Source organism: Clytia hemisphaerica, unplaced genomic scaffold (assembly GCF_902728285.1).
Source record: "Clytia hemisphaerica strain Z4C2 unplaced genomic scaffold, Clytia hemisphaerica genome assembly, whole genome shotgun sequence".
NCBI classification, from domain to species: domain Eukaryota; kingdom Metazoa; phylum Cnidaria; class Hydrozoa; order Leptothecata; family Clytiidae; genus Clytia; species Clytia hemisphaerica.
Genome location: NW_027103564.1, coordinates 308219 through 331020, shown reverse-complemented (window position 1 = coordinate 331020; position 22802 = coordinate 308219). Strand labels below are relative to the sequence as shown.

General features: G+C 35.0%; 1 protein-coding gene across 1 annotated transcript in view; it reads left to right on the top strand.

The window, feature by feature from the left end:
• The first annotated feature begins 1633 nt into the window (after positions 1-1633).
• Positions 1634-22802, top strand: part of LOC136800879 (polycystin family receptor for egg jelly-like) — a 61957-nt gene continuing 40788 nt past the window's right edge. Inside the window, exons 1-11 of the mRNA XM_067057489.1 lie at positions 1634-1871; positions 5053-5171; positions 5756-5927; positions 6990-7090; positions 7537-7876; positions 8509-8679; positions 11097-11330; positions 13371-13503; positions 14493-14686; positions 16119-16192; positions 18294-18450. Of these exons, the coding sequence (XP_066913590.1) occupies positions 1634-1871; positions 5053-5171; positions 5756-5927; positions 6990-7090; positions 7537-7876; positions 8509-8679; positions 11097-11330; positions 13371-13503; positions 14493-14686; positions 16119-16192; positions 18294-18450 (1933 nt within the window). The remainder of the gene's footprint in view (positions 1872-5052; positions 5172-5755; positions 5928-6989; positions 7091-7536; positions 7877-8508; positions 8680-11096; positions 11331-13370; positions 13504-14492; positions 14687-16118; positions 16193-18293; positions 18451-22802) is intronic.

Below are 22802 nucleotides of genomic sequence, written 5' to 3'. Positions count from 1 at the left end.
CTATCGAGTAGTGCCGCCATTAGGGTACCACTTTTCAAAAAAACTCCGATCAAAGATTTTGCTTGGCTGGGATTGAGAAGCTTGGTCCAGGGTATATAAAAGTCAGTGGTTCATACTCATTTCGGAACGTTTCGGAGCAAGAAATTGGAGCAGTTCCGTTCCGATGAAAATAGTTGAGGGAAACCGTTTCGATCTGTTTTGCTTTGTAACGTCTTCATTTTTGACGTTTCCAATTTTGACGCTCACACAGTGTTTCGTAGAGAAACGGAACGTAGCTTGTGAACGTGGTCTGAGTTTATCGTTTATGTTTATGATTGACGCTTGAATTTGGTGCGATTGTTTTGCTTTAGCCATTGATCTGGCGCAAAAGTGGTCTGAATGGAAAAGATAAAGATGGTCGTCGGCCAACCTGGGCTGATTCTTTTATGAAGCTATGTATGTGTTACCTTATTTTGGGGTTTTTTCGTTTATAAGATTTTGAAAAAAAATATATGCGGAACCTTAGCGTATGAGCAAAAGGGATATGGTTATATTGCTGAGTGTCCCTGGGTGAAAATCAAAGTTTTTCTCACTTTATTTCTGGGCTTTAATCTTCATGAAATATCATTTCTATCAAGCAAACGTTAACCTTCTCTGGTATGTTTGGTTTTGAATTCGAGGGGGGGGGCATGGTCGAACAAAACTTTAAAGGTTTATTTAACGTCCACAACATCGTTACGTGAACGGCGTAACAACATTATGTATCAGCGTAATAGCCGTACCTGCGTGACTCATCGTGCAAACCAGATCTTTTCTCAAGCTGTGCCTGGTTTATGGCAATATAACGATTTCGGCGCTTTAAAGATTTGTTATATTTACGGAGTTTAAGTTTGACTCGGAAAAGTTATTCAGTCACAACTTACCATCACATTTATCCTAGTGACTGAATCAAACTAGCTTAGATTTCTAGGCTATGTCTGGTTTTAATCTTTATGAAATATTCAATTTCAATAAATAAAACTTTTGGTATTAAAATAATATTTATATGAAGTAGAAAAAATATTAAAATTTGATAATTTTGATGCCGTTTTTGTATTGTTTCTAAAATTGAATAATTAATTTTTCTCATTGGATCTGTATATTTTTGTGAATCGAGGTATCTATGATGTTGTCAGCGTCTATTGTATGAAATCAATTGTGAAAATACAAAATATTATACCTATTGGTATAAAAGATATTAATTTCTAGCATTTCCTGTTTTATGTTATCAGACTAAGGATCGGTGTTTTTTGGTTTTAATCCATCGTGTTTCCAGTTTCAATATTCTTCGTGATCTTTTACGAAAGGCGCTGTAAACATCGCGCTGCATCAACCAAAACTTTTGGTCCACTTCAACGCCACAATATAAACCCTATGGAAAATTTTGAGTCTTAAACATTTGAGAGGCAACTAAATGAACCACATTCAATTAAAAGACACATATTTATCAATCGTATTTTTATACATGAAATCGTATTTGGTACGAGAATAAAATATTATCATCGGCTGGCTATAATTGACTTATTAATTCAACTCATACTTTGCTGGTAACCCGATATATTAGTGGAATTCTGGTAAAAAAATCTCACATTACATATTGACTTGATATTGTTGTATGTGTATTACAACCTTCAAACGTAAAAAGGTCCAAGATATTGTCAATGACATAACCAACGATCCAAACCAAGAAGAAGAAGTAGATCCGCAACTGCATCCTAATAACGCTGAAAATTTTGTCCCACAAGAAACCGAATCTGAAGATTACGAACGTGAGGACTTCATTATGTTTACAATCGCCGTCATTTTGTTCTGTGCTGGATCGGTCATTGCAGTTATCAACGCATACTGCATGGGTACAAAATGCATGAGAGTGGGCTCCAATAGAGATATTGCACATTTTAGCCCATGTACTTTTTATTGAATTTAAATTTTAGATCAGCTCTCCTGGGTAGAAGTATATCAATTTTATGTTAAAATTAACGAAAGGTGTCGTTTCGTGAGGCGGTTACAGTGACCGTTTGCTTGCATTTCGCAATAACAACATTTTTGAAAATTTCCGATTATTTTTCAATGATTATTTTTCAAGATATCCATAAAGGTCGTAAAAGTCGTAATATCAAATCGGAAATTGCGGTTGTTATTGAAACGCATGCGCAATTGAGAAATTTATGGCACTGAACAAGAATATTACTTGTAAATCAACCCTTGTCCTTAGAAAACCAATGATAATTTTAAATACACGTTGTTTTTTTTTAAGAAACACACTTTTAAGAAACATGAGGCTCAGAATGCCTAAAAACTAAGAAACATCTAAGAAACATGCTGAGGCTAAGAATGAGAAAATAACATTTTTTACCTCGTTTTTTTTAGAACCTTCCAATCTTTGCATGAAAAATAGGCTGATTATGTCAAAAAGTTTAGAAACATGTAAGAAACATTTAATGCTCAAAAGAGCGATTTCTTAAGAAACATTGGGGCTGCTTTAAAAAAAAAAAAAACGTGTAGTGGAGTCCTTTGTTAAAAATCATAATAAAAATACGACTGTCAAAATTTGCGACCCTATCGCCTATCAGATATTATAGATCCTGAAAAAGGGACCCTTACCAACTGCACGTCCCCTTTCCCCATTTTTATTTATCGAAAACCCCCATAGGGGTACACTTGGTAATTGTTTGGGGGCAGTTAGGGGAAGGGGTGGTACTTCTAGAGTTACGATGGAGAAAGGTATGCCCAGTTTCATTACGCGTTTTTTATAAGAACATCCTAAAGTCTTCGAATATTCTTAACCATTCAAATTTAAGCCTAAAATCATTTAAAAAATTTTCTTAATTTCACCATTTTGTTAGTACTTTAGTACAATTTCTTAAGAAATTGTGAATTATAGAGAAGCCTTATGTTCTTAACTTGTTCTTAATATTTTGGCCATCGAAGCCTTAATGTGCTTTTATAGTTTGTTCTTATAAAACGTGTAAAAAAATCGATCTTCATAAAGTTCATTCAGGAGAATAAAGATTTGATGTGAGAAAATTCTAGGTTTCATGTGTATTTTTATATTTTTGACAGATATTACGAATTTATACATATTTATGAATATGAACATGAATATGATATGAATAATGAATTGGCTATATTGATTTCTTTTCTAATTTTTTCATTCGATTTTTTCATTATTATTTTTTTGAGAAGAACCCTGTAGATTTCAGCTTTCTGAGCTTATCTTCGCCTGTTCTTAAAATTTTAAGAGTTTTCAGATTTATGATGTTCCCTAATGTATGCTCAGAAAGGCTGAAAGATTGAAAGATTGAAAATGACCATCATCACTAAATCTTATCAACTTCTGAAATCTGAGACAAGTTTGTTCTCGTCCTTAGTCTTTGACCAAATTTAAGTATAGTGTTTTAAAGTTGTTCTTAAAAATAAAACTGGTATCCTTTTTCTCATGATCTCATTTGTAATTTTGAAATAAAAAAAGTTACCTCCAAACCAACTACACGTTTTTTATAAGAACATCCAAAATATTTTTGAAGCCTTCGGATGTTCTTAACTTTTTGAGTTTCAAGCCAAAACTGTTCTTAAAATGTTCTTATTTTCACCATTCTTGTCAGTATTTTTGTCCATTTTCCTAAGAAATCGGATGTTTTAGAGTCTGCAAAGCCTTAAAAATGTTCTTAAGGTTTTGACCATCGAAGCCTTATGTTCTTATAAAAAAAAACATGTAAAACAAGTAATCGTATAAAAAAAGACACCTCCCCAATCACACCAGCACTCGCCCTTAAACATCTTCGAAAGCTTTTGATATAGACACTCTTTTATTTGTAAGAGCCTTTTGTACCTTTTGTATTTTTTGTTTATACTCGGCTATTCTTATTTCTTATTCGAGTCTTAGAATGATCGGAATGTTCTTATTCTGTTCTTATTTCAGGGCAAAATTTAAGTATTTTCAAATGCATAAAATTCACCCATTTCAAGCACAGGATTGTTCTTAAATTGTTCTTATTTTTTGGCGTTTTAGAGCCTGGTTGTTTTTATAAAATTGTGCATATACAAAAAAGGGTGTAACTTTGCAACTATGTCAGGATCACTACTGAGTGTTTCCTAGATAACAAGTCAAAAAATTATGCATAACATAAATAGATCAATCGAAATTGCTATTCATTATTTACAAAATATTGACAATTTTTTTCACGACAAAATTTTTCACTTTTTTATTTAATTTTGCTCTATTTAGTTCATCATAAATAAATATCAAAAATACTGTGTCAAACAATTTTTATTTGATTCAACTTTGCTATTGGGAAAATATTTTTATATCTTTACTTTGTAAATCGAAAATCAAAAATCGAAAGAGATTATATTGAAAAATTCACCTAATTCAGAAGATGTAGTAGTTGCTTTGTTTTTTTTTGTTTTTTTTGTTCAAAGCACAATGAAGTCGAACACAGGTATTTTTCCCCAATTTGCTAAAATCTTGCTATTTTTTCTACTGTAACATACAAGGGTTTCATTTAAAAAACTCAATTTTTGTCCACCTAATGTATATGGTCGTTATCTAATCAAATGACGCCTACATTTCCCTGCGTTTACTAGATTCCTCTAGAGTCAATTGTGACATCTTAATCAAAAAGAAAAAGAAATCTTTCCTTCACCCTCTTCACACAGACCCACTGAGACCTCTTACCAACGGAAAAATCGGCCAAAATTATCGTCCCCAGTGGAAAATTTTACTCTATTTTTTGTCCCCGCTGAGAATAATCAGATATAGATAAGCAAACTCCGACTGCAAAATATTGTGCTTTTATTTTCATCCCCACTGGATTCAAAAACAATGGAATTCAAATCCCCAGCATTTACAAACATGGGAATATCAACCCCCCCTTAAGTTTTAGACCTTTTTTTAGACCCAACCACTGGCTGAAAATATCCTACTGGATCTGTGAGAAGGGGATGTTTTCCTAAAAATCAGTGTTCGACCCTAATTAAAAATCATTTTTCATGGATATCTTGATTTTTTTATCTCCCAATTTTTTACTCTAGGATTTTCAACACTTCTAGTGCTTTTCGCACTCACACAATCAACTCAACAGGAATTATCTCAAACACAATCAACTCAACAGACATCAGACATGGTTTTAGAAAAAGTCGATAAAACCTCTGTAAGTTTAAAGTTCAAATCCTGTGAAATAAGTTACGTTTCAGACAAGATTATTTGTATTTCTTTAAATGTTTGAGATCAATCATTTTCGTTAACTACAACTTTTAAAAAAGTTTTTATTTTGTTCAACGGGTTAGGACGGGAGTAGAGCTGGCTCCATCTCAAAAAAGGTTTAATTTCTTCTCTACCTTGGAACCAATCGCACGTGGTTGTGTCCCACGAAAGGTGGGATCCTAAGGGTTCGCCCCCTCTATCTTCTCTCATTTTTCCTGTTTTAAACTTGATGAATAAATGTTTTCTCGCTTTTTACGGCAGACAGTGACCTAATCGGTAAAAGAAAAGTCTAGAAAGATGTGATCGCTTTTCAAAGTATTTATGATGGGCAAAAACATCATAAACGTAAAATTAGAAAAGTTGAAATCTTCCTATTATTTTGATTTTCCAACCCTTACAGAGACTTCCAGGTTCCAAAAAGGCACTCTTAAGGGTGGCAGATGCACATGCACGTAACCTTCACTTGCCAAGGTATCCCCAGGTATTTGACCAATTTATGATCATGTCTTTTTGATTTTATTTGACGTCAAGGTATTGATTGGTAAAGAGCTTGTACATGGTGTTCATGAAAATTGGCAGGCGTCTATGGATTTTACTCCTGAACTACATTCAAGTGTGATTAACATCCCTGAAGCAGTAATGGGTGACATTGATGCAGATGGAGAGTTTTTTATCGCTAAAGTCACTGTCGATGCTCATCTAGGTACAGGTTTTTTACATAAGAATTCATTCAAAAGTATTTTTTACTTCTAATCAGTTTTTTTAACCAGTACATCTATTTAGATTCCAATTCTAATTGATTTTTCCCATAATGTTATAACGAGAATGTAATAATAAGCAGATATTCAATAAGTAAAAGTTGGTTATTGAGATTTATTAAACCGACGTAATATACATCACCGAGGGTTAATAAATCCAATAACCAACGTAAACCTATTGAATATATGTTTTATTCCCGGGGGAGGGGGTACTAGGGTTGCGAGCTGACGGGGGGGGGGGGTACCGCCCGACTTTCGACCCTCGGACCCTTACCGGGACTAAAAAGGAGAAAACAACGGAAAATGTTTTGAATTTTGCGACCCTTACCGGGACAAATTTGGTATCTGCTGGGGGTAAAAAGTTAAAATTTTCCTATTTCTCCCACCCTTAGTGGGACTGAAATTTGATTTTCTGGTTTTTCCGACCCTCAGCGGGACTTTGGAAATCCAAGAAAGGTAGGCAGCACATACTGTACCCTCCATTTGCCTAAGTACCCCCTCCCCGGGGTTTTATTAAATACCTAGAGACAAAAACATAACATAAATTATGTAAATAATCGAACGATTCACACATAAAACACTTCAATAATCGAACGTTCGTATGTTTTTTTAATGATTTTCTTAATTACTTTGAGTCATAAAATATTTTCATTAAATCGACAATAGATTTATTTAAATAAATTTTTTTGATAAACAACAAGAGCGACAAAAAATCAAACTTTGAAAGCAAAATCTGAAAAGAAATTCTACCGTGGTATAATAGCCGTGGGATATCAGGAATTATGCAATGGCTGTTTTTGCCTACAGGTATATAGTAATTTGGTTTAAGAGCATTGATGTAATGTTTTATTTTGGAAATAGGGAATTCAGGGTGTACTTTTCCTGAAAAAACTTCGATAACAAAAAAGTCTTAATTTCTAATCTTCATTTCACAGATTGAAAGCTTTTTCGAAGAAGAAATGTCGTGATTTATTAAATGTTTTTCTATTGTTTATTGCGACATACAGGTAATATATCTGGTACTTTTCGAGGTATAAATGGTCCGTCAATATCGCCGCAATCATGGACCTTCGAAACACCTGTTCTCGAAATTATTGATGTACAAGTTGTAAGTACTCTCCCACCAGCACTTAACGTTATAACAACGTCAGCTGGATTCGGATATTTTCTTCCCTTCCTTTCCTGTCCTTTGCTTCTACCTATATCTCTCTCTAATTCGATTTTCAAGCGATAGAGAATCTTCTTTCGAATTAGAGAAAGATTCTAATTACAGGAAATACGAAATAAGAATTCAGCTAAAATAGCTGACGTTACATGATATGCACCACTGCAATGTCTTCTGACATTACGTCACGGAACCAATAGCTCATTGGTTGGAAGTGACGTAAAAGCAGTCAATACGTCACTTTCAACCAATCAGCTATTGGGTGGAACGGAAGACATTGCAATGGTGCATATCATGAATAGCCTCATTATTCTTATGAAATTTCTAATAAAAAAGAGAATGTATTTCAAGGGCGGAAATTAATATATTTTTGTATTTGATATTGATAGGAACCACTTGAGATTGATTTCAAAACTGATACAACGAGCTTTGAATTCAACATTAAAGTTTATTTGGCGTACGATTCATTCGATCCTGAATACCCAACAACTATTGCAACAGTCAAAAGTTGTACATTAACTTCTCCTACTGGAAACTCTGAAGTCATTGAGTTTGTTGATTATTCGTATATCGAGTATACAGGCCGGCGTCATGATTTGAAAATTTACGTTCAGTACCTTGCCCCAGTAGGTCGAATTGACTTTTTCACAGAAAATCCATACGATCACTTGACTTTGAAATGTGGTGGTATTACTACCTCTGTACCAGTTCTGAGCCCTTCAAGTGAAGGTATGCATGTGTTTTCTTTTTTAATTAAAAACAAGGCATTGGTATGGAGGTTTAAAGAAAAACAGGAGTTGAATTTGTCGCTAATTGTTAGTTAGTCTTTTGATTTATTTTATAATGATTTACCAAAAGGAATTCTAAGGCTCACCCGATGAAATTCCTATAGTATATCAGGAATTTCAATGCCCGTTTTTGGCAACATGTATATAATAATGAATATATTCCTTAATCCTATTAAAATTCCTAAAACTATAATAAAAATTAAAAAAATACTTCCAAACTTCGAAAAATGTGATCTATACTTTAACTGTAAGGTCCCGAATAGTAGGGGGTCCAAATAAAAGGGGGGAGGGGTCCGAATTTTTTTTAAATATAATAAAGGGGGGGGGGTCGGAAACTATACCTCTGAAAACTTCAAAATAAGGTAATCATATACTTAAACCAGGCTATTTAGAGCAATCCAGATTTTGATAGCTGAAAATATTTTCACAAATAAATTAAGGGGTGGGTCCGAAAATAACCGGGGGAGACGTTTATTCGGGACCTTATATATCGTCTTCATTTTTAGTCTTTTGTCAAAATTCGATCTAAGGTTCATTTTACGATTTTAATGTCATTATTTTTTTTTCGTCTAGAATTTAATTTGAATGTCAGAGATGAAGATGCAATGGGCGAGTATTTAAGCACATTCCATCATTATAGTAATGGAGATCGGAGTGAACCTGACCACCCAAATACTTTATGTTTTACTGTCGACGACAACAATTATTATAGATATGTTTTAAATTCACCAATCACCTTCTACGGTATGATATCTCTTTTGACAATATGTTGGTTTGTTTACATTTTGTAACTTTTGTAACGATTACATCCTATCATTACCGAGTTTATGTATTTGCACTTTTGAGGACGGTAGAGTGACTTAAGCGATTTGGAAAAAACCGCAATTCCGCCCCGCAAAATCGAGGACGGTAAAAGTGCTGATTTACCGTCGTCCTTAGCTGGTCAGGATCTAGTCAAATTAGAACCTTGCCGTCTCCGTCGCTGAAAAACACATATACATAAACTCGCTATTGGCTACACCTCCGTAGCACAGACTTATCGGTACCTCTGCTGCCCTATTGAGAAAAGCACCCAAAAATTTCAGCCCCACTTTGAAATCCAATGGAAAAATTCACACTACAAAACCATTCATAGTGGTGTTTTCAGCTGGACATATAATAGATTTTCTATCCGCATTGGAATTTCGATAGAACTTTCCATTCTTCTGTGGGAAAAGTTTCAACACGTGGTATACAACACCACCTCTGACTATGTTCAAGAAATTCTTTTGATTTTAGTATTATTTTTTTATATAAAAAATGACACTTTCGGTAATATTTGCCGAAACGAAAAAGAATTGCCATTTTTATCTAAAACACCTAACTGTCGAACTTTCGTTGAAAAATTTGTTTGTTTTTGAATAATGAACCAATCCCAAAAGGATATAAATTATGGAAATTCCTCATCAATAAATTAGGATTATAATTTTGAGATGACCATATTCTCTTATATGTTCGAATAAGGGATCTGTAGTAGAACACTCTTTGCTCAGAATCTCATGCTCTATCCTATCGTATTTATGACTAGCCTGGATATCCTAGTCTACACAATAGACAGATCCAGGCTTTTAGGCCTTACTCTTGGTCTATAGGCACTGCTATAGGCGGCCACTAGTGACCCCCACCGGGAATTGCTTATTAATAGGTTTAAACATAATAGACAACATTCACAAAAGATGTTTATCAATAGAGATTTGAAATAAAAGAACGTTTAAAACACAGCTGATTGGCTTAGGTTTCAAAACTCTCTATTGTTTCATTAAAACCTCAGTGCGCATGCGATTTATCTGGAGAATTTCAATATTCAAAACAAGAGCAGTGCTCATAGCCCGAAGAGTAGGAGTTTTACGCTCGAAACGAAGGAAGATATGACGTAGCCTAGGATATCCAAGCTCAAAATTTTAGAACAAACAAAAATTACCTCAACATACAAAGTTCTAAAGGCCGCGCGACCCACTCAGCATTTTATGGTTGGCGAACAAGGCACACAGCTTAATTATTGCATGAATTACATAGATTAAAGGTCGCTACCCACTCAGCATTTAATGGTCGGCGAACAAGGCGCACGGCTCAGACGCCTTGGTCGCTGAAGGCTTTTCCCATTCCACTGATCCACACATTTTTTATTTTTTATTTTATTGAAATTCTTTTGCACACGGCACAAGAAAGTTGAATGTCTTTCTGATTGGCTAATTAAAAAAAAACAATAGGGAAGCTGCACAGCCTAGCGAAAAAAGTTGAAAAGTTTCAACTCTTGTTGCGCTCAAAGCGACAGCCTTTGAAGGCTTGATTTATGTAATTTATGCAATAATTAAGCTGTGCGCCTTAGCGACCTTAAGCCTTCAAAGGCTGTCGTTTTGAGCGCAACAAGAGTTGAAACTTTTCAACTTTTTTCGCTGAGCTGTGCAGCTTTCCTATTCTTTTTTAATTAGCCAATCAGAAGAGACATTTAACTCTTTTGTACCATGTGAAAAATGAAAAAACGTGCAGCATATCTCCCCTTTATTTGGGATCAGTGGAACGAGAAAAGCGTTCAGCGACCAAAGCACCCGAGCTGTGCGCCTTGTTCGCCGACCATAAATTGCTGGGTGGGTAGCGGCCTTAAAACTATAGACCTTGGTCTCCCTACAGAATGAAAGTACAAACCCATGTTTCCAAAACTTTCCTAGCCAACCCAGGGCAGCAAAACAGAAATTAATAAAAAGCAGTGTTACAAGATCTAAAACTATTTAAAACATCCAAAGATTACATAAAAAAAGTTTGCATGCATTATCATGACCAACCATATGTTTTCTTGGAAAAAGAACTTGCTCTCTCTGTTTTCTTCTTTTTCATGTTTTCGTGTAACAGAAAGCTGTATGTTCACTAGCAAGTAGAGGGTTATCCTATTTTTGTTGCAGAATTTCTCTGTGCCATGTAGTTTGGTCCTTATGGCTTTAGCGCGGCTTTAGCGAAGGCAAGCGGACTGCATTCTGATCTGAGAATGCAAATCGCTCTAGAGAGACCAGGCGGTAAACCAGAACATGAAATATAAAAAACTAGACTGTGAAATAGTTTACAGCCTGGATATCGAGAATTCGAGATTTTCTCACTAAAATTAATACGGTATTCTTTCGTTCTAGAATTGATATTAGGTGCAGTATCTACAGCAAGTGGCTTCCCAACTAACTGGTTTTTCCAATTGGAGGATGATAGCTGGATTTCAGCTCCACCGCACACGGTGCTTGAGTTTAACTCTTCTACACCGTATCATGCAATATTGTTCCAACAATTTCTGACAATCAAAGCAATTGAATTAAAATCTATCTCAGGCAGTACTGTCAACATTTGTCCAAAGACGATTAATTTTATGGGAGGTAAAATTTTTAATGCATTTTGTTCTATCATTTACAGTAATACAAATAGGCAGTGCTGAGACACAAGTAGTAAAAATTGCAACTGCAAATGAGGCCGACCAATTGAAGAAGAAAAATGAAGAATTTTTTTTCCATTTCAAAAGTTATGGCTTCAGACTTTCTAGAATATTAAAACCTTGCTGATCTAAATCAAAGTAATGATATTTTATAAAAAGGAGAACTCCCTTCAAAATTGCCATCACTCCGCAACTTTAAATTTTCAAATACAGTGGAGTCTCTATAACATAGACGGGGAACACCACCCTTTTGTTCGAATTGTTGAAATTTTGAGGTATAGAGATTGGTTTGAAAGTCATTGTTAGCTGAAGGCAACAGAAAACTTGTTCGATTTAAAGAGGCATTCGAGTTATAGAGGTTCCAGTCATTAAGACTCCACTGGATTTTTTGATTTCAATCGCGTGTACACACCCAACTAAAGAAAAGAGCCCGAGCTTTTAAATTAAGAAAAAACGTTAAAATACCCAAAATTCTCAATATATTTTGAACTTGATTCTCTCAAAAAGTGAAAAACGACCAGGGGTCTACTTTTTCTGGTTCCAAATGTCTCTTTCGTGGATTCAAGGAGTTGAAACCAAGAAATCTAAATTTATTGAAATATTACCATTTCAATTGCCATACGTAAATAAGATCGTTTGAAAAAGTCAAATATTTTATTAAAAACCGATTTCCGAGTTTGTGAAAATGCTAGAAAACAAAAGAAAGTTGGAATTGATTACAGTTGAAACTCTCCTACTCGACGTCCTACTATTCGATGCGCTCCCTTATTTTATGAAAATCCAATTCCCCTTAAAAATCAAATTAGAATGCATCAATCGTATAAAATAACATATTTTTTGGCCTCCATATTTTTGAAAAATTTATCATTGCGAAGGACACAATGGAAGGAAAAATGTCGGTTTTTTAGGACCTAAGTAACCTAAGTAAGAATTTGGTACAAGCAGGGAACCAACGAATTCTAATGATTAGTAATGTCTTTAAAAAGTAATTGGTCATTGATCCTTTTATCTCATTCATAGACGATTCTATCGTCTACACAACGTCTCTAAAAAAAGGAATAGCTAAGGAGGAGGGATGGGTTTGAAAACGGAGGTTAGCGTTTGCTCCGAACTTTTCCGCCGCTATCTTTTTCCATGACGGCTGTAAACTCCGCGCGCATATGCATTTTCCTGCGTTTTGATCCATAGGATAGTTTATCTCGTTCGATACCTTGCCAGATATTAGTTATTTTTTGTACCCAAAGTTAAGCGACAAAAGGGTTGATACAGACAAAGAGAAAGTCATGAGGAAAATGAAAAAGTACTCTAAGAGGACCCAGGGGTTTATTCCAAGAAAACTACGACTATAAGCCCGATTGAACCGCCTCTATGAGTGCTATCTAATGTAGGTTAGCACGTATCCCCTCTGATATGTTTCGACATAGGTGATACGTATCGTCTATAAGATTCCCGACCGAGAGTTACCCCCAATTTGGTAATTCTTAAACCGAGTACAGTGGAAATTTTTTAACTCAAACCAATATAACTCGAATGCCTTCTTAACCCGAACAGGTTTTCTTGCTTCTTTAGTGATTGGGTCTTATGCCTTATAAACCCTACTCTGATAACTCGAGAATTTTCAATTTCCCGTAGGCGTTCATATTATGGAGACTCATCTGTATTAGAGTAGAGTCTCTTCAGTAGTAGACAGGGGTGAAGGAACATTTGCTGAGAAAAGCATTTTTTAACGACACATTAATTATGTTTTTATATAAAAAATAGGTAAGTGCTTTATCGTTAAAATCTGCTCCTACGTAGATCGTTCTTCACCCCTGTCTACGTACGCTACTGCTTTAACCCGTATTACTTGAACGCCGCCTTAACTCGGACAAATTTTCTTGTCCCTTTTGCTTAATCCATAACTCGAAATTTCCATATCTCGAACAAGTTTGTGCTCCCCGTGCGTGTTCGAGTTATGGAGACTCTTCTGTATCATATATTTTAGGTAATGTCTTGTTAACATATGTTCACCCAAGCAACGGTGGCACTTATGTCATGTCAAACGGAAACGAACCGAATGTGTTGGCAGGAGACGAACTTCAAATCTCTTTTCAGCTTCATCCAAAATTACTGGGAAGGTTAGTATCATCCCGGGGGATAGGGTTGGAGAATGGATCCTAAAGCTTAAAAATGTTCCAATAAAATATGTTATAAATTTCAAACGATCTCGATATAGTTCAACATGATTGTAGTACACAACTTTTGAAGGTCAACCCTTTTTGCTAAAAGTTTCATAAAAAATGCCTGGATATGAGGCAACCAGGGATGAATGACGTATGTAAAATGTATATTTGACATGTAATGTAATGATATTTGACATCATCGGACCCAAATCAATACACAACCCTCTTAATCTTTAAAAATTAGAAAACGGATCTATAGGCTGGTTTATAAAAATAGGCTAATTTCATAGGAGTCGTGTTTTTGGTACATGAATTTTCCCTTGTGAATTGAGACACAGTGGAGTCTCTTGGACTCGAAAAAATCAAGAAATCGACAATGTTTTGTGCATTTCCCCCTTCAAATAATAAAGGTCGGTTTCCACTGTGTGCTAACGTGTGATAGTGCGTGATAAAAAGCCATTTGTCACACACTATCACGAAACAATTTTTATCTGATAAAAATGGAGACATCTAAAAGAATTTTTATCACGCGCTGTTACAACGCCACAACATGTGATAGTGAGTTTTTGGATTGAAATTCACTTCAAAAAAATCTGTGAGATAACGCGTGTAACTCACTGCGCCTATGGTCGTAACGTAATTTATGAAAAGGTCTACCCTATCGACCCTAGTTTTCATTTCGGAATTTGGTTTACAATTTTACAGCTGATAACTTGATTATGTAGTGTCAATAAATTCGAACCAATCAGAAATAAATGTCATGTAACAAGCACATAAAAATTTCGAGTAAAAGCGTGATCTGTCTTCAGACTTTAATTTTGCAACCTGTGTATTAAAGTATATTTAGGCCTGAAACCACAAACAAATATAAACCGCACTAGACCTCAGTTAAAATTCACTGGTTTCTTTAAAACTAGAATGTGACATTTTTTTCTATATTTTAGGGATTTACATTTGCACATAGCAAAATCATTCTTTGATCTAAGTGTCAACCATACAAAGATCACACTTGTAAAGACTTTTGCTCAAGCAGGCGAGCACAAAATTTCATTACGAGAAAAATCATTAATAACTGGTATATATGATTCAATATGGCCAACTTCATTTCCAAAACTTAAAGTTTATACTAATACCGATGGTAAGTCTAACCGTATTTATATATTTCCTATTTTACTGCCCAGGGGGAGGGGGCACTGACCTTAACGGCTGACGTGGACGTGCCGCTTGAGTTTGGAGAGTGGACCCTGTCAAATATGAATGTTTGATAAATTTGGGACCCTGTCTTAACGAAAAAACAAAACAAATTTCCTATTTTTACCCTGGAAATTGGAAAAACTGACTAATAGTAGACGAAAAAATTTAAGCATTTTCTAATTTTAACCCTGAATATTGTCCAAAATAATCAAAAGTCGACCCATTAGTAAATTTTGGGCACCTTGAGTTGGCTGTGTAACTTTTTCTTAACATTTTGGCTGGCGAAGCCTTATGTTCTTATATATTCTTATTTAACACTTTAAGTGCTAGTGTCGTATATATCAGACATGGGCTATGTAGGACGCCGAAGCCCACATGTAATACCCAGTTTGAGTTAGAAATCGTCATTTTTGGTCTAACTCGTAGGAATCGGATTGGGCTTCATGGCTAAGCAAAAAAAAAAAAATAAGTGAGTCTTTTCAGCGAGATTTTAAGCTAAAAAGTCTAAAAAATGCAAAAATTTGACAAAAATCCACACACAGTATTTTGACCGTTTTTTGACCATTTTTGGTCAACGAGTGATCCAATAACCTCCAAATTTGGCCCTGATTAACTTGATTCTGTCCTCCAGCGAATTAGCTTGAAGTTTTGCCACTCGGCGCCTTTCTATCATTTAGTCAGGTCTGCGCAGCGGAAGGCGCCTAAAAGAAGTCTCCTTAATTCAAACTAATTATATCTTAAGATTTTTTTTTCTTAATTCAAGCCAAATTTAGCCTACGTGGCGGACAAGCGAAAGAAAGCTTAATTCAAGAACTTTTTGGTTTATTTTGAATTTTTTTTTTCTCATATTAAAATTCTGGAATTTGCTGTGTAAGCTATCCAACGGACCATAAACGAGCTTCTAACTCCTTCTAGATCTGGAGATATAAGCCTTTAAAGTTTGAACTATCGATTTTCTTTAAAAAACTTAGAAAAAAATTACCGTGGCACTTAAAGGGTTAAAGAAAAATTGCAAAAATTATTTTTTTTCTAAAATTCTCATTTTTTGGCCTAAAATCCCTCAAAAAGGCTGAAAAACACCAAAAAATCATTTCAATTTTTTTAGTATTCGATAAAACATTAGTATTCGAGTATTCGATAAAACATTATGCCTTTATAATTCACGTACAATAAAGTTTTGCCGTGAATGGAATCTTCGAAATATTCACTTTTCTACCTGGTTTACGATTTTTTACAAACAAAACAAATCATTTGGTTTTCAAACTGAACCATACACACGGTTTAACTTCAAAAACATTGTCAATACCCCTCAATACCGTGCACCGTATTTGCGATATTGCAGTAACACAACTCAAATGAAATTTATACATTTTTAGAACCTCAGATAAGACGATTTGGTGTTGGTGATGGTTTACCTGATCCGCTTCTACCAATAAACGGGTTTTATGAGGTAAGTAGTGTGCCCCCTGAAAAAAAAAAGCAGAACATAATTTATATAAATATACTCCGTCTTCTTTCATTTGGATAATCGACGAATAAATGACGGATTGAACCTAGTGCTTTCTTTGTTTTCACGCGCTAAATCTTTTCTAAAGTTGGCGATACATTTTATTTTCAATCTGACGTTTGTGTGAAAGCCACGCGGGATACACGTTTTGGATGAGAAACAGGCTTTATTTCCTATCCGCAAGATTCCTAAAAATAACACACCCTTTTTCATAACGTTATGTTAGTGACAATAGACCTTTTCATAAATTACGTCACGAACATCACTTGCGTCGTTTTGAAATTATTGCAATGGTGATTAACTCCCAGCGGATTTTATTAAAGCTACTTCCTATTCATGAAAAAATCATTTAATGTCTCAAGGGACATAATCACCATGTAAATTGTTTGAATACGAGGCAAGTGATGTTCGTGACGTAATTTATGAAAAAGTCTATAAACTTTTTTGTTGAAAAAAATGTTTGTTTTTACATCTCTGAAACATCCTTTGCCTTTAAACGTGATCATAGAGGTATAAAGAAAAACAGGCTTTGAATGTGTCGGTAATTGGTCGTTAAAGTCTTTTGATTTCTTTTATAAAATGTATCAAAAGAAATTCTAAGCTCGCCCGATGAAATAAGACTTTTTAGTAGAACTCAAGTTTGCTCTGAACATTCTAATTATCAGTATTGAAGATTCTAGCCTTTTAATATACAAAATTTAGATAAAACTTCGTCCACGAAACAAGTTTATGTTCCATTTTGTTATCCGTTTAATTTTGTTTTGAAAATATATTTTCTCAAGCCAGAAAATGAAGAGTTCTTTATAAGCACACACGATTTCAGACTCAATTTGTAGACATAATAAAGTCGCTGGTAAATTTTGGAGGAAAGTATCAAGCAATAGAGTTCACCTTAAAGAAAACATTGATCGAAAAATCTTATCATTTGATGAAGGATTGCCAAGTTTACAGGCCTTTTTTTAGTCCAAATATTTTCGTACACTGATGTCAGAAACAATGAATCTCGTCTAATTTCTAAAGCTTAAATGAGCCAATAAGATTTCACCTATGGATAAAAGAACTCATTAAAAATGCACGATATTTGAAATTATGAGCATGCATACATCGTAACTTTTTTAATCGTAGGGCGAGCTTGGTTACAATAGCATACTTCTCCGTTTCTTTATACCTCCCATGACATGATATACAGGGTGTCCGGAAAAAAAGTATCGAGTTCGAACATGATTCTGATTAGAAGGTTGTTGCGTGTGTTTAAAAAAAATGTAAGAAAATATATACAAACACAGTAATTGTTTTTACAACAGTCATTATGGTATATTATGATTAAAAAGAATTAACTTTCTTTACAATTTTCACGACGTTAAAGTTATTGAGAATTGTTTTTTTTGTAAAAGTTATTCATGAAAGATATCTCGTGACAATTAATATGCCACAGAGAGAAACTTTGATAAACATTGCAAATTTAGAGAAACACACACAAGAACTTTCTTTCTAAAGAAGTAGTACGACTCGATACTTTTTTTCCGGACACCCTGTAGAAAAATCCCGAAAGTCATTACACGTGAAATGATTGCTTTCTTGAGATTTCTTAAAACGAATCAAAATGCGAGTACAGTCGGCCTTACCTGGCGACCTAAGCATTGAGTTTCAATGAAGCGGAACTTTAACCCTTCTCAGGCAAGAGAAATTGAAGCCACTTATTTCCCATCCAAAACGCGCATCGAACGCGCCGTAATCATGACGACGGATTGTATCTAGCGATTCCTTTGTTTTGGAGGACTACATTTTTTGAAATCTAGCGATAGATTTTAGTTTCAATCCGGTGTTTGTGTAAAAACTACGCGCGGGCGTTCTGGATGGGAAATAAGTGGTTTCATTTCCCATCCAGGAGTCTCGCCTCTAGCCCTTCAGGCTTGAAACTCAATGGACCTAAGCCGTTGCTGAAGCCTTCGCCATCATAAAGAAAGATCGGATTCAGTAAATAGCTATTCGTCGCCAGGTTTCCGGGCTAGAAGATTCCTTAAAGAGTTATTCCTTTTTTCAGTTCAATTTCGAAGTGGTTGGATCAATATATAATGCTTCGATTTGGGTCACGGGGAATGTGCTTAGCGACCAATCAGTTAGAGATGAATTCTCTCAAGGGAACCATCTTGTTTATACTTATAAGATTGCTGCCGATGTAGTTGATGATGGGTATTATGGTAAGTTCATCATAATGTAATACAGTTAAAAATCTCTAATTCGAGGGACCAAGGTCAAGGTCATGCAGGGATATGTAATAGTGAAGCTGGATAACGCACATTTGAAAAAGCCTTGTTCTATCTCTGTACCCTGACAATAAAATTTGATATGAAATTTAACCTTTTTAATTACAAGCTCGTGAAATTTGGATTTCCTCTTAGCCAATGATTCTGCTCCTTCACGATTAAAAACTTTTAATTATCAAGAGGGTCTGTAAGACATTGGTCAATGAGAATTTAAAAAAATGAAAAACATTGTTTTCATCAGTAAAGTTATATCAAGGAATTATAAGAGACACTGGATAAATGACTCATAAAACGGTGGAGAGCGACCATTGTATTTTCTTTGTTTCAGAAAACAATTGATGTACTAGCTTTGTCCGCAATGGACAACTGTCATGGCGGCTCGAATGTATCTGATTTTTAAAAATGTTTATTAATCTTATTTTAAAAAAGTTCTCTAGCATTTTCTTTTCGTACCTTTGCAGGGAAAACTTTAAAAGTAAGGCTAGAATACCAAGCCGGATACATTTGTGAAATTTAATGTGAGAAAAACATCATTAGACAAGAAAAATCAAACAAAATGCTTATAGTGACACGAAATTTTTAATTGGGAATATCTTTCTAAAACTGTTACCACAAGAGCTAAAAGTAACAAACATTTGACTTGGGTGTCTTGCTGTCACTGTGGTATGAAAATCCTTTGGAGGCACGTGGTGGCAAGGTGTTTTTTTGTGGTTGAAGTTTGAAAATTTCCGGTGTCAACATTAAATTTCTTGTACACAACACATGTTTTGCATCTTCCTCACAACTTGAAACGTCATAACGACATATAATTGGTCAGCCTAAGCTGAGCATTCAAATAGGTAAAATGTTCTTCCAGTTCCTCCATCATCATAAGACGGCAAAAAAAATTTTCCGATCTCACTTTGATTTCTAAACTTTCTTCCGATCGGGTTAACTTTTTGGGTACTTTTAGCGTGCGTTGTTTTTACAGATCATAATGTAGTTTCAAGATGGCGGCTCAAGCGATAGTCAGATGTGATAAGTCAGAGTTGTACCAAAGTATTTCCAGTGTAAATCTGTTGCAAGCTTCAACATTTCTTTTTTTAACTCGGCAAATCAAACACATGATTTTCATCAAGGGGATTCTTTTTCTACATCCTTTGAAGGTTTAAAGCCGTTTGCTCAAGTTTTTGTTTATGTTGAATTTTCTGAAACTTTTTATTGCTGCTTTTTAATCCTTAATAGTTTTTGCAATAAAAACATATTTTTCTTGTTTGCCTCAAGAGGGATTGATGGTGTTATAATGTTATTGGAATTTGATAAAGTTTACAAAAGTACAGCTACTGTATAAATTTGATATAAAGACTGGATGCAATCGTGCTTTTTTGGACTTGGACGTGTTTGTGATAAAGGCGAATCGCAAAAAACTGTTCGGTTCCCGTCATTTCTACTTTAAAAGTGGGAGTCGTTTAGCCGGTCAGTCGAAAATATTTTTCTGTTAAGAAGCAGCTATACATCTTGTTGAAAGGGAATTCGTGTGGACTGATCCGAATTTTAAAATTGAGAAATCGTGGATAAACTGGTGTTTTCGGTTTACTCTCCATTAGCATGCGGCTCTCTACTTCGATTTGAAAACTTATAAACACAGAGTGTAACTGCAGGAGAGCCGGACGTGATACTTTACGGTTTCGGACGGTAAGGTACAGTTCTTAAGTACAAATCAAACCTGAGAGGTGAATAATATGTCAATATAAGGCTCAATAAATCAAGATACAATATAGAGAGCTACAATATAAAAGAACAACATTAAGATAAAGGAAATACTACTTACTAAACACGTTGGTCCCATAAGCTCTAATGCAGTGAGATATATAGTAATATTCTTTATTATTCTTCTGGGCGTCTCTTCAGACTATAAGTTTTACAATTCTGGTTTTCTGCTTCGACATTGTAACTCTGTATTCACTCTACAGTGATCTTTGTTCATCTGAACGCGAAAGCAGAAACAGAGCACAGAAAAAGGCACACAAAGTCCCGTGGGACAGACGCTAGACAAAGAGAAACACACGAAGGAGAGCAAGCCTAAGGGAATACGTGTCACATAATTACGTAATAATTGACAAATAAATAGACAATACACTGACGATCAAATTAACATAAAAATATACAAAACAACTGCTATTCGGCAGTTACACAGAGCGTTCAGAGGTAGACAGTGGAAATCCAGCAAAGCAGCGGAAAAGCTTTCCGACTCTCTAGCTCTACCTGCTGACCGTAAATCAGATGACGGGAACCAAATGATGACATCACATCTCCTATTATTGGACTTGCAAAATTATGACAAATGGTCTTTGGAATTTGATCATTTATATTAATATTAATATATACAGTTCTTGTTGAAATTGATCAGACTATTTTTTCACGCAGTTCCGGATGCAGATTGTGTTTTTCTAACCTTTTCTAACCTTGGCGCACATTTTGACTGAATGATGGAATGGAATGAATGGCGATAAAACAGTTTATAGATATCTCTTATCAGACTTGCAGAAAGCGGGCTGCCGTCAAGTTACACAACATGCACACTCTCGTCACAACTTGCACAGCCATAACAAACAGATCAATCTGGCCTTCATTTAACATTGTTTTAAAGTTTAAAAAACACTGCCAGTGCTTGGCACAGAAGAGAGGACTCCCAGTTGAAATTAATTGCTACACCGCTGCCCTGTTGAATTTATTTATTATGGTTGTGTGTTTATTCCGCCAAGGCGGTAAATCATTCGCCCAAATTCATAGACCAATCAAAAGCGAGTTTAAAGCAAAACGGGAGAAAAATGAGCTTCCCCGCATAGTTATGAATTTTAAGTTTTGCTTTTGATTATCATCTTCAAGATGGTTGTGTGCATGTTGTGTAACTTGTGTGTAACCCAAATTCATAGACCAATCAAAAGCGAGTTTAAAGCAAAACGGGGGAAAAATGAGCTTCCCCGCATAGTTATGAATTTTAAGTTTTGCTTTTGATTATCATCTTCAAGATGGTTGTGTGCATGTTGTGCATGTTGTGTAACCACAAAATTTATTTACCCAGACTGGAGGGGCCATCCATATAGTACGTACACAGTGAAGGGGGGAGAGGGGGTTTAGCAAAAGCGTACATCTATTGTTTAAACAAAGTCATTTCTATTGTTCTCTGTGTACAAGGGGGAGGGGGTGTCAAATATTTGGAAAATCTTTGCGTACGTACTATATGGACAATGCTAAAGAGAAGTATACTTTGAGCTTCTCGTGAGGGGGGGGGTTGGAGGAGCTCTCCAGGCTTGTTTTACATAATTTTAAATCAAGTTATCAAATGTTTCACATTTTGTACATTATTCAACATATTTAGTCTACTCTGTTTCAGTGCATCTCTTACATCTGTTAAACCACTTATTAAAGCTATCTAGCTAAGCTCTATTGGCTGACCTTCCAGCCTCGGCTGGTTTATTGGCAATTAAATAGAAGAATCTGACTCTCACAGGAAAATTTGAAGTCTCTTTTGGGAATAGGATAAGTGATTTTCAATAAGAAACACAATTAAAATGCTTCGAAAAATCATTTAATGAGGGAAGGAGAGTGAACAATAATATCATTACTGCGGACTAGCTAGAACATGAGAAATCAGCAAAAATCAGGTACTTGTATATCCAGTGCATAATAAATCTTCGGTTATATGATTATGGAAAAAAAATTCAAGTCTATTGAAACAATATTTGTCATAATATTTACATCCGAAATTTTCAAAGAGGAATCATGAAAGCTTCTCAAATTCATAACACACGCTGATAAAATTAAATGATAATTAATAATTTTGGGATATCTTTTGTAAATATTATTTTGATGAAAAGTGGGAACATCATAGCAAAATATGTGCAAACGTACTGCATGAATACTTTGTCTGTTTCATTTTTCTTAAATAAAAACAGAACACTCAAGGGTACAGAGATGGATTTCTATTATGAACAGTTTACAAAAGAAAAGACAAAGAAGCAATCCGCTAAGGAATTCTCGTCCTTCATCCAGCTTCGCTATTATCTATCCCTGGGTCAATGAACCAAAAAATTTTCTTCGAATTAGAGAATGATTCGAGTTACAGATAGTAATTCAAATCACCTTCCAGCTGAGAGGACCAATATTTTAGTTCGAATTACAGAGGATTCCGAATAGTAGAGATTCGAATTAGAGCGAGTTGACGCGTACTTCGACCTCAAAATAGGGAAATGCATTGACTTAAGTTAGCCATAGGTAAGTTAAGAAATCGGCTGTCTTCAGAC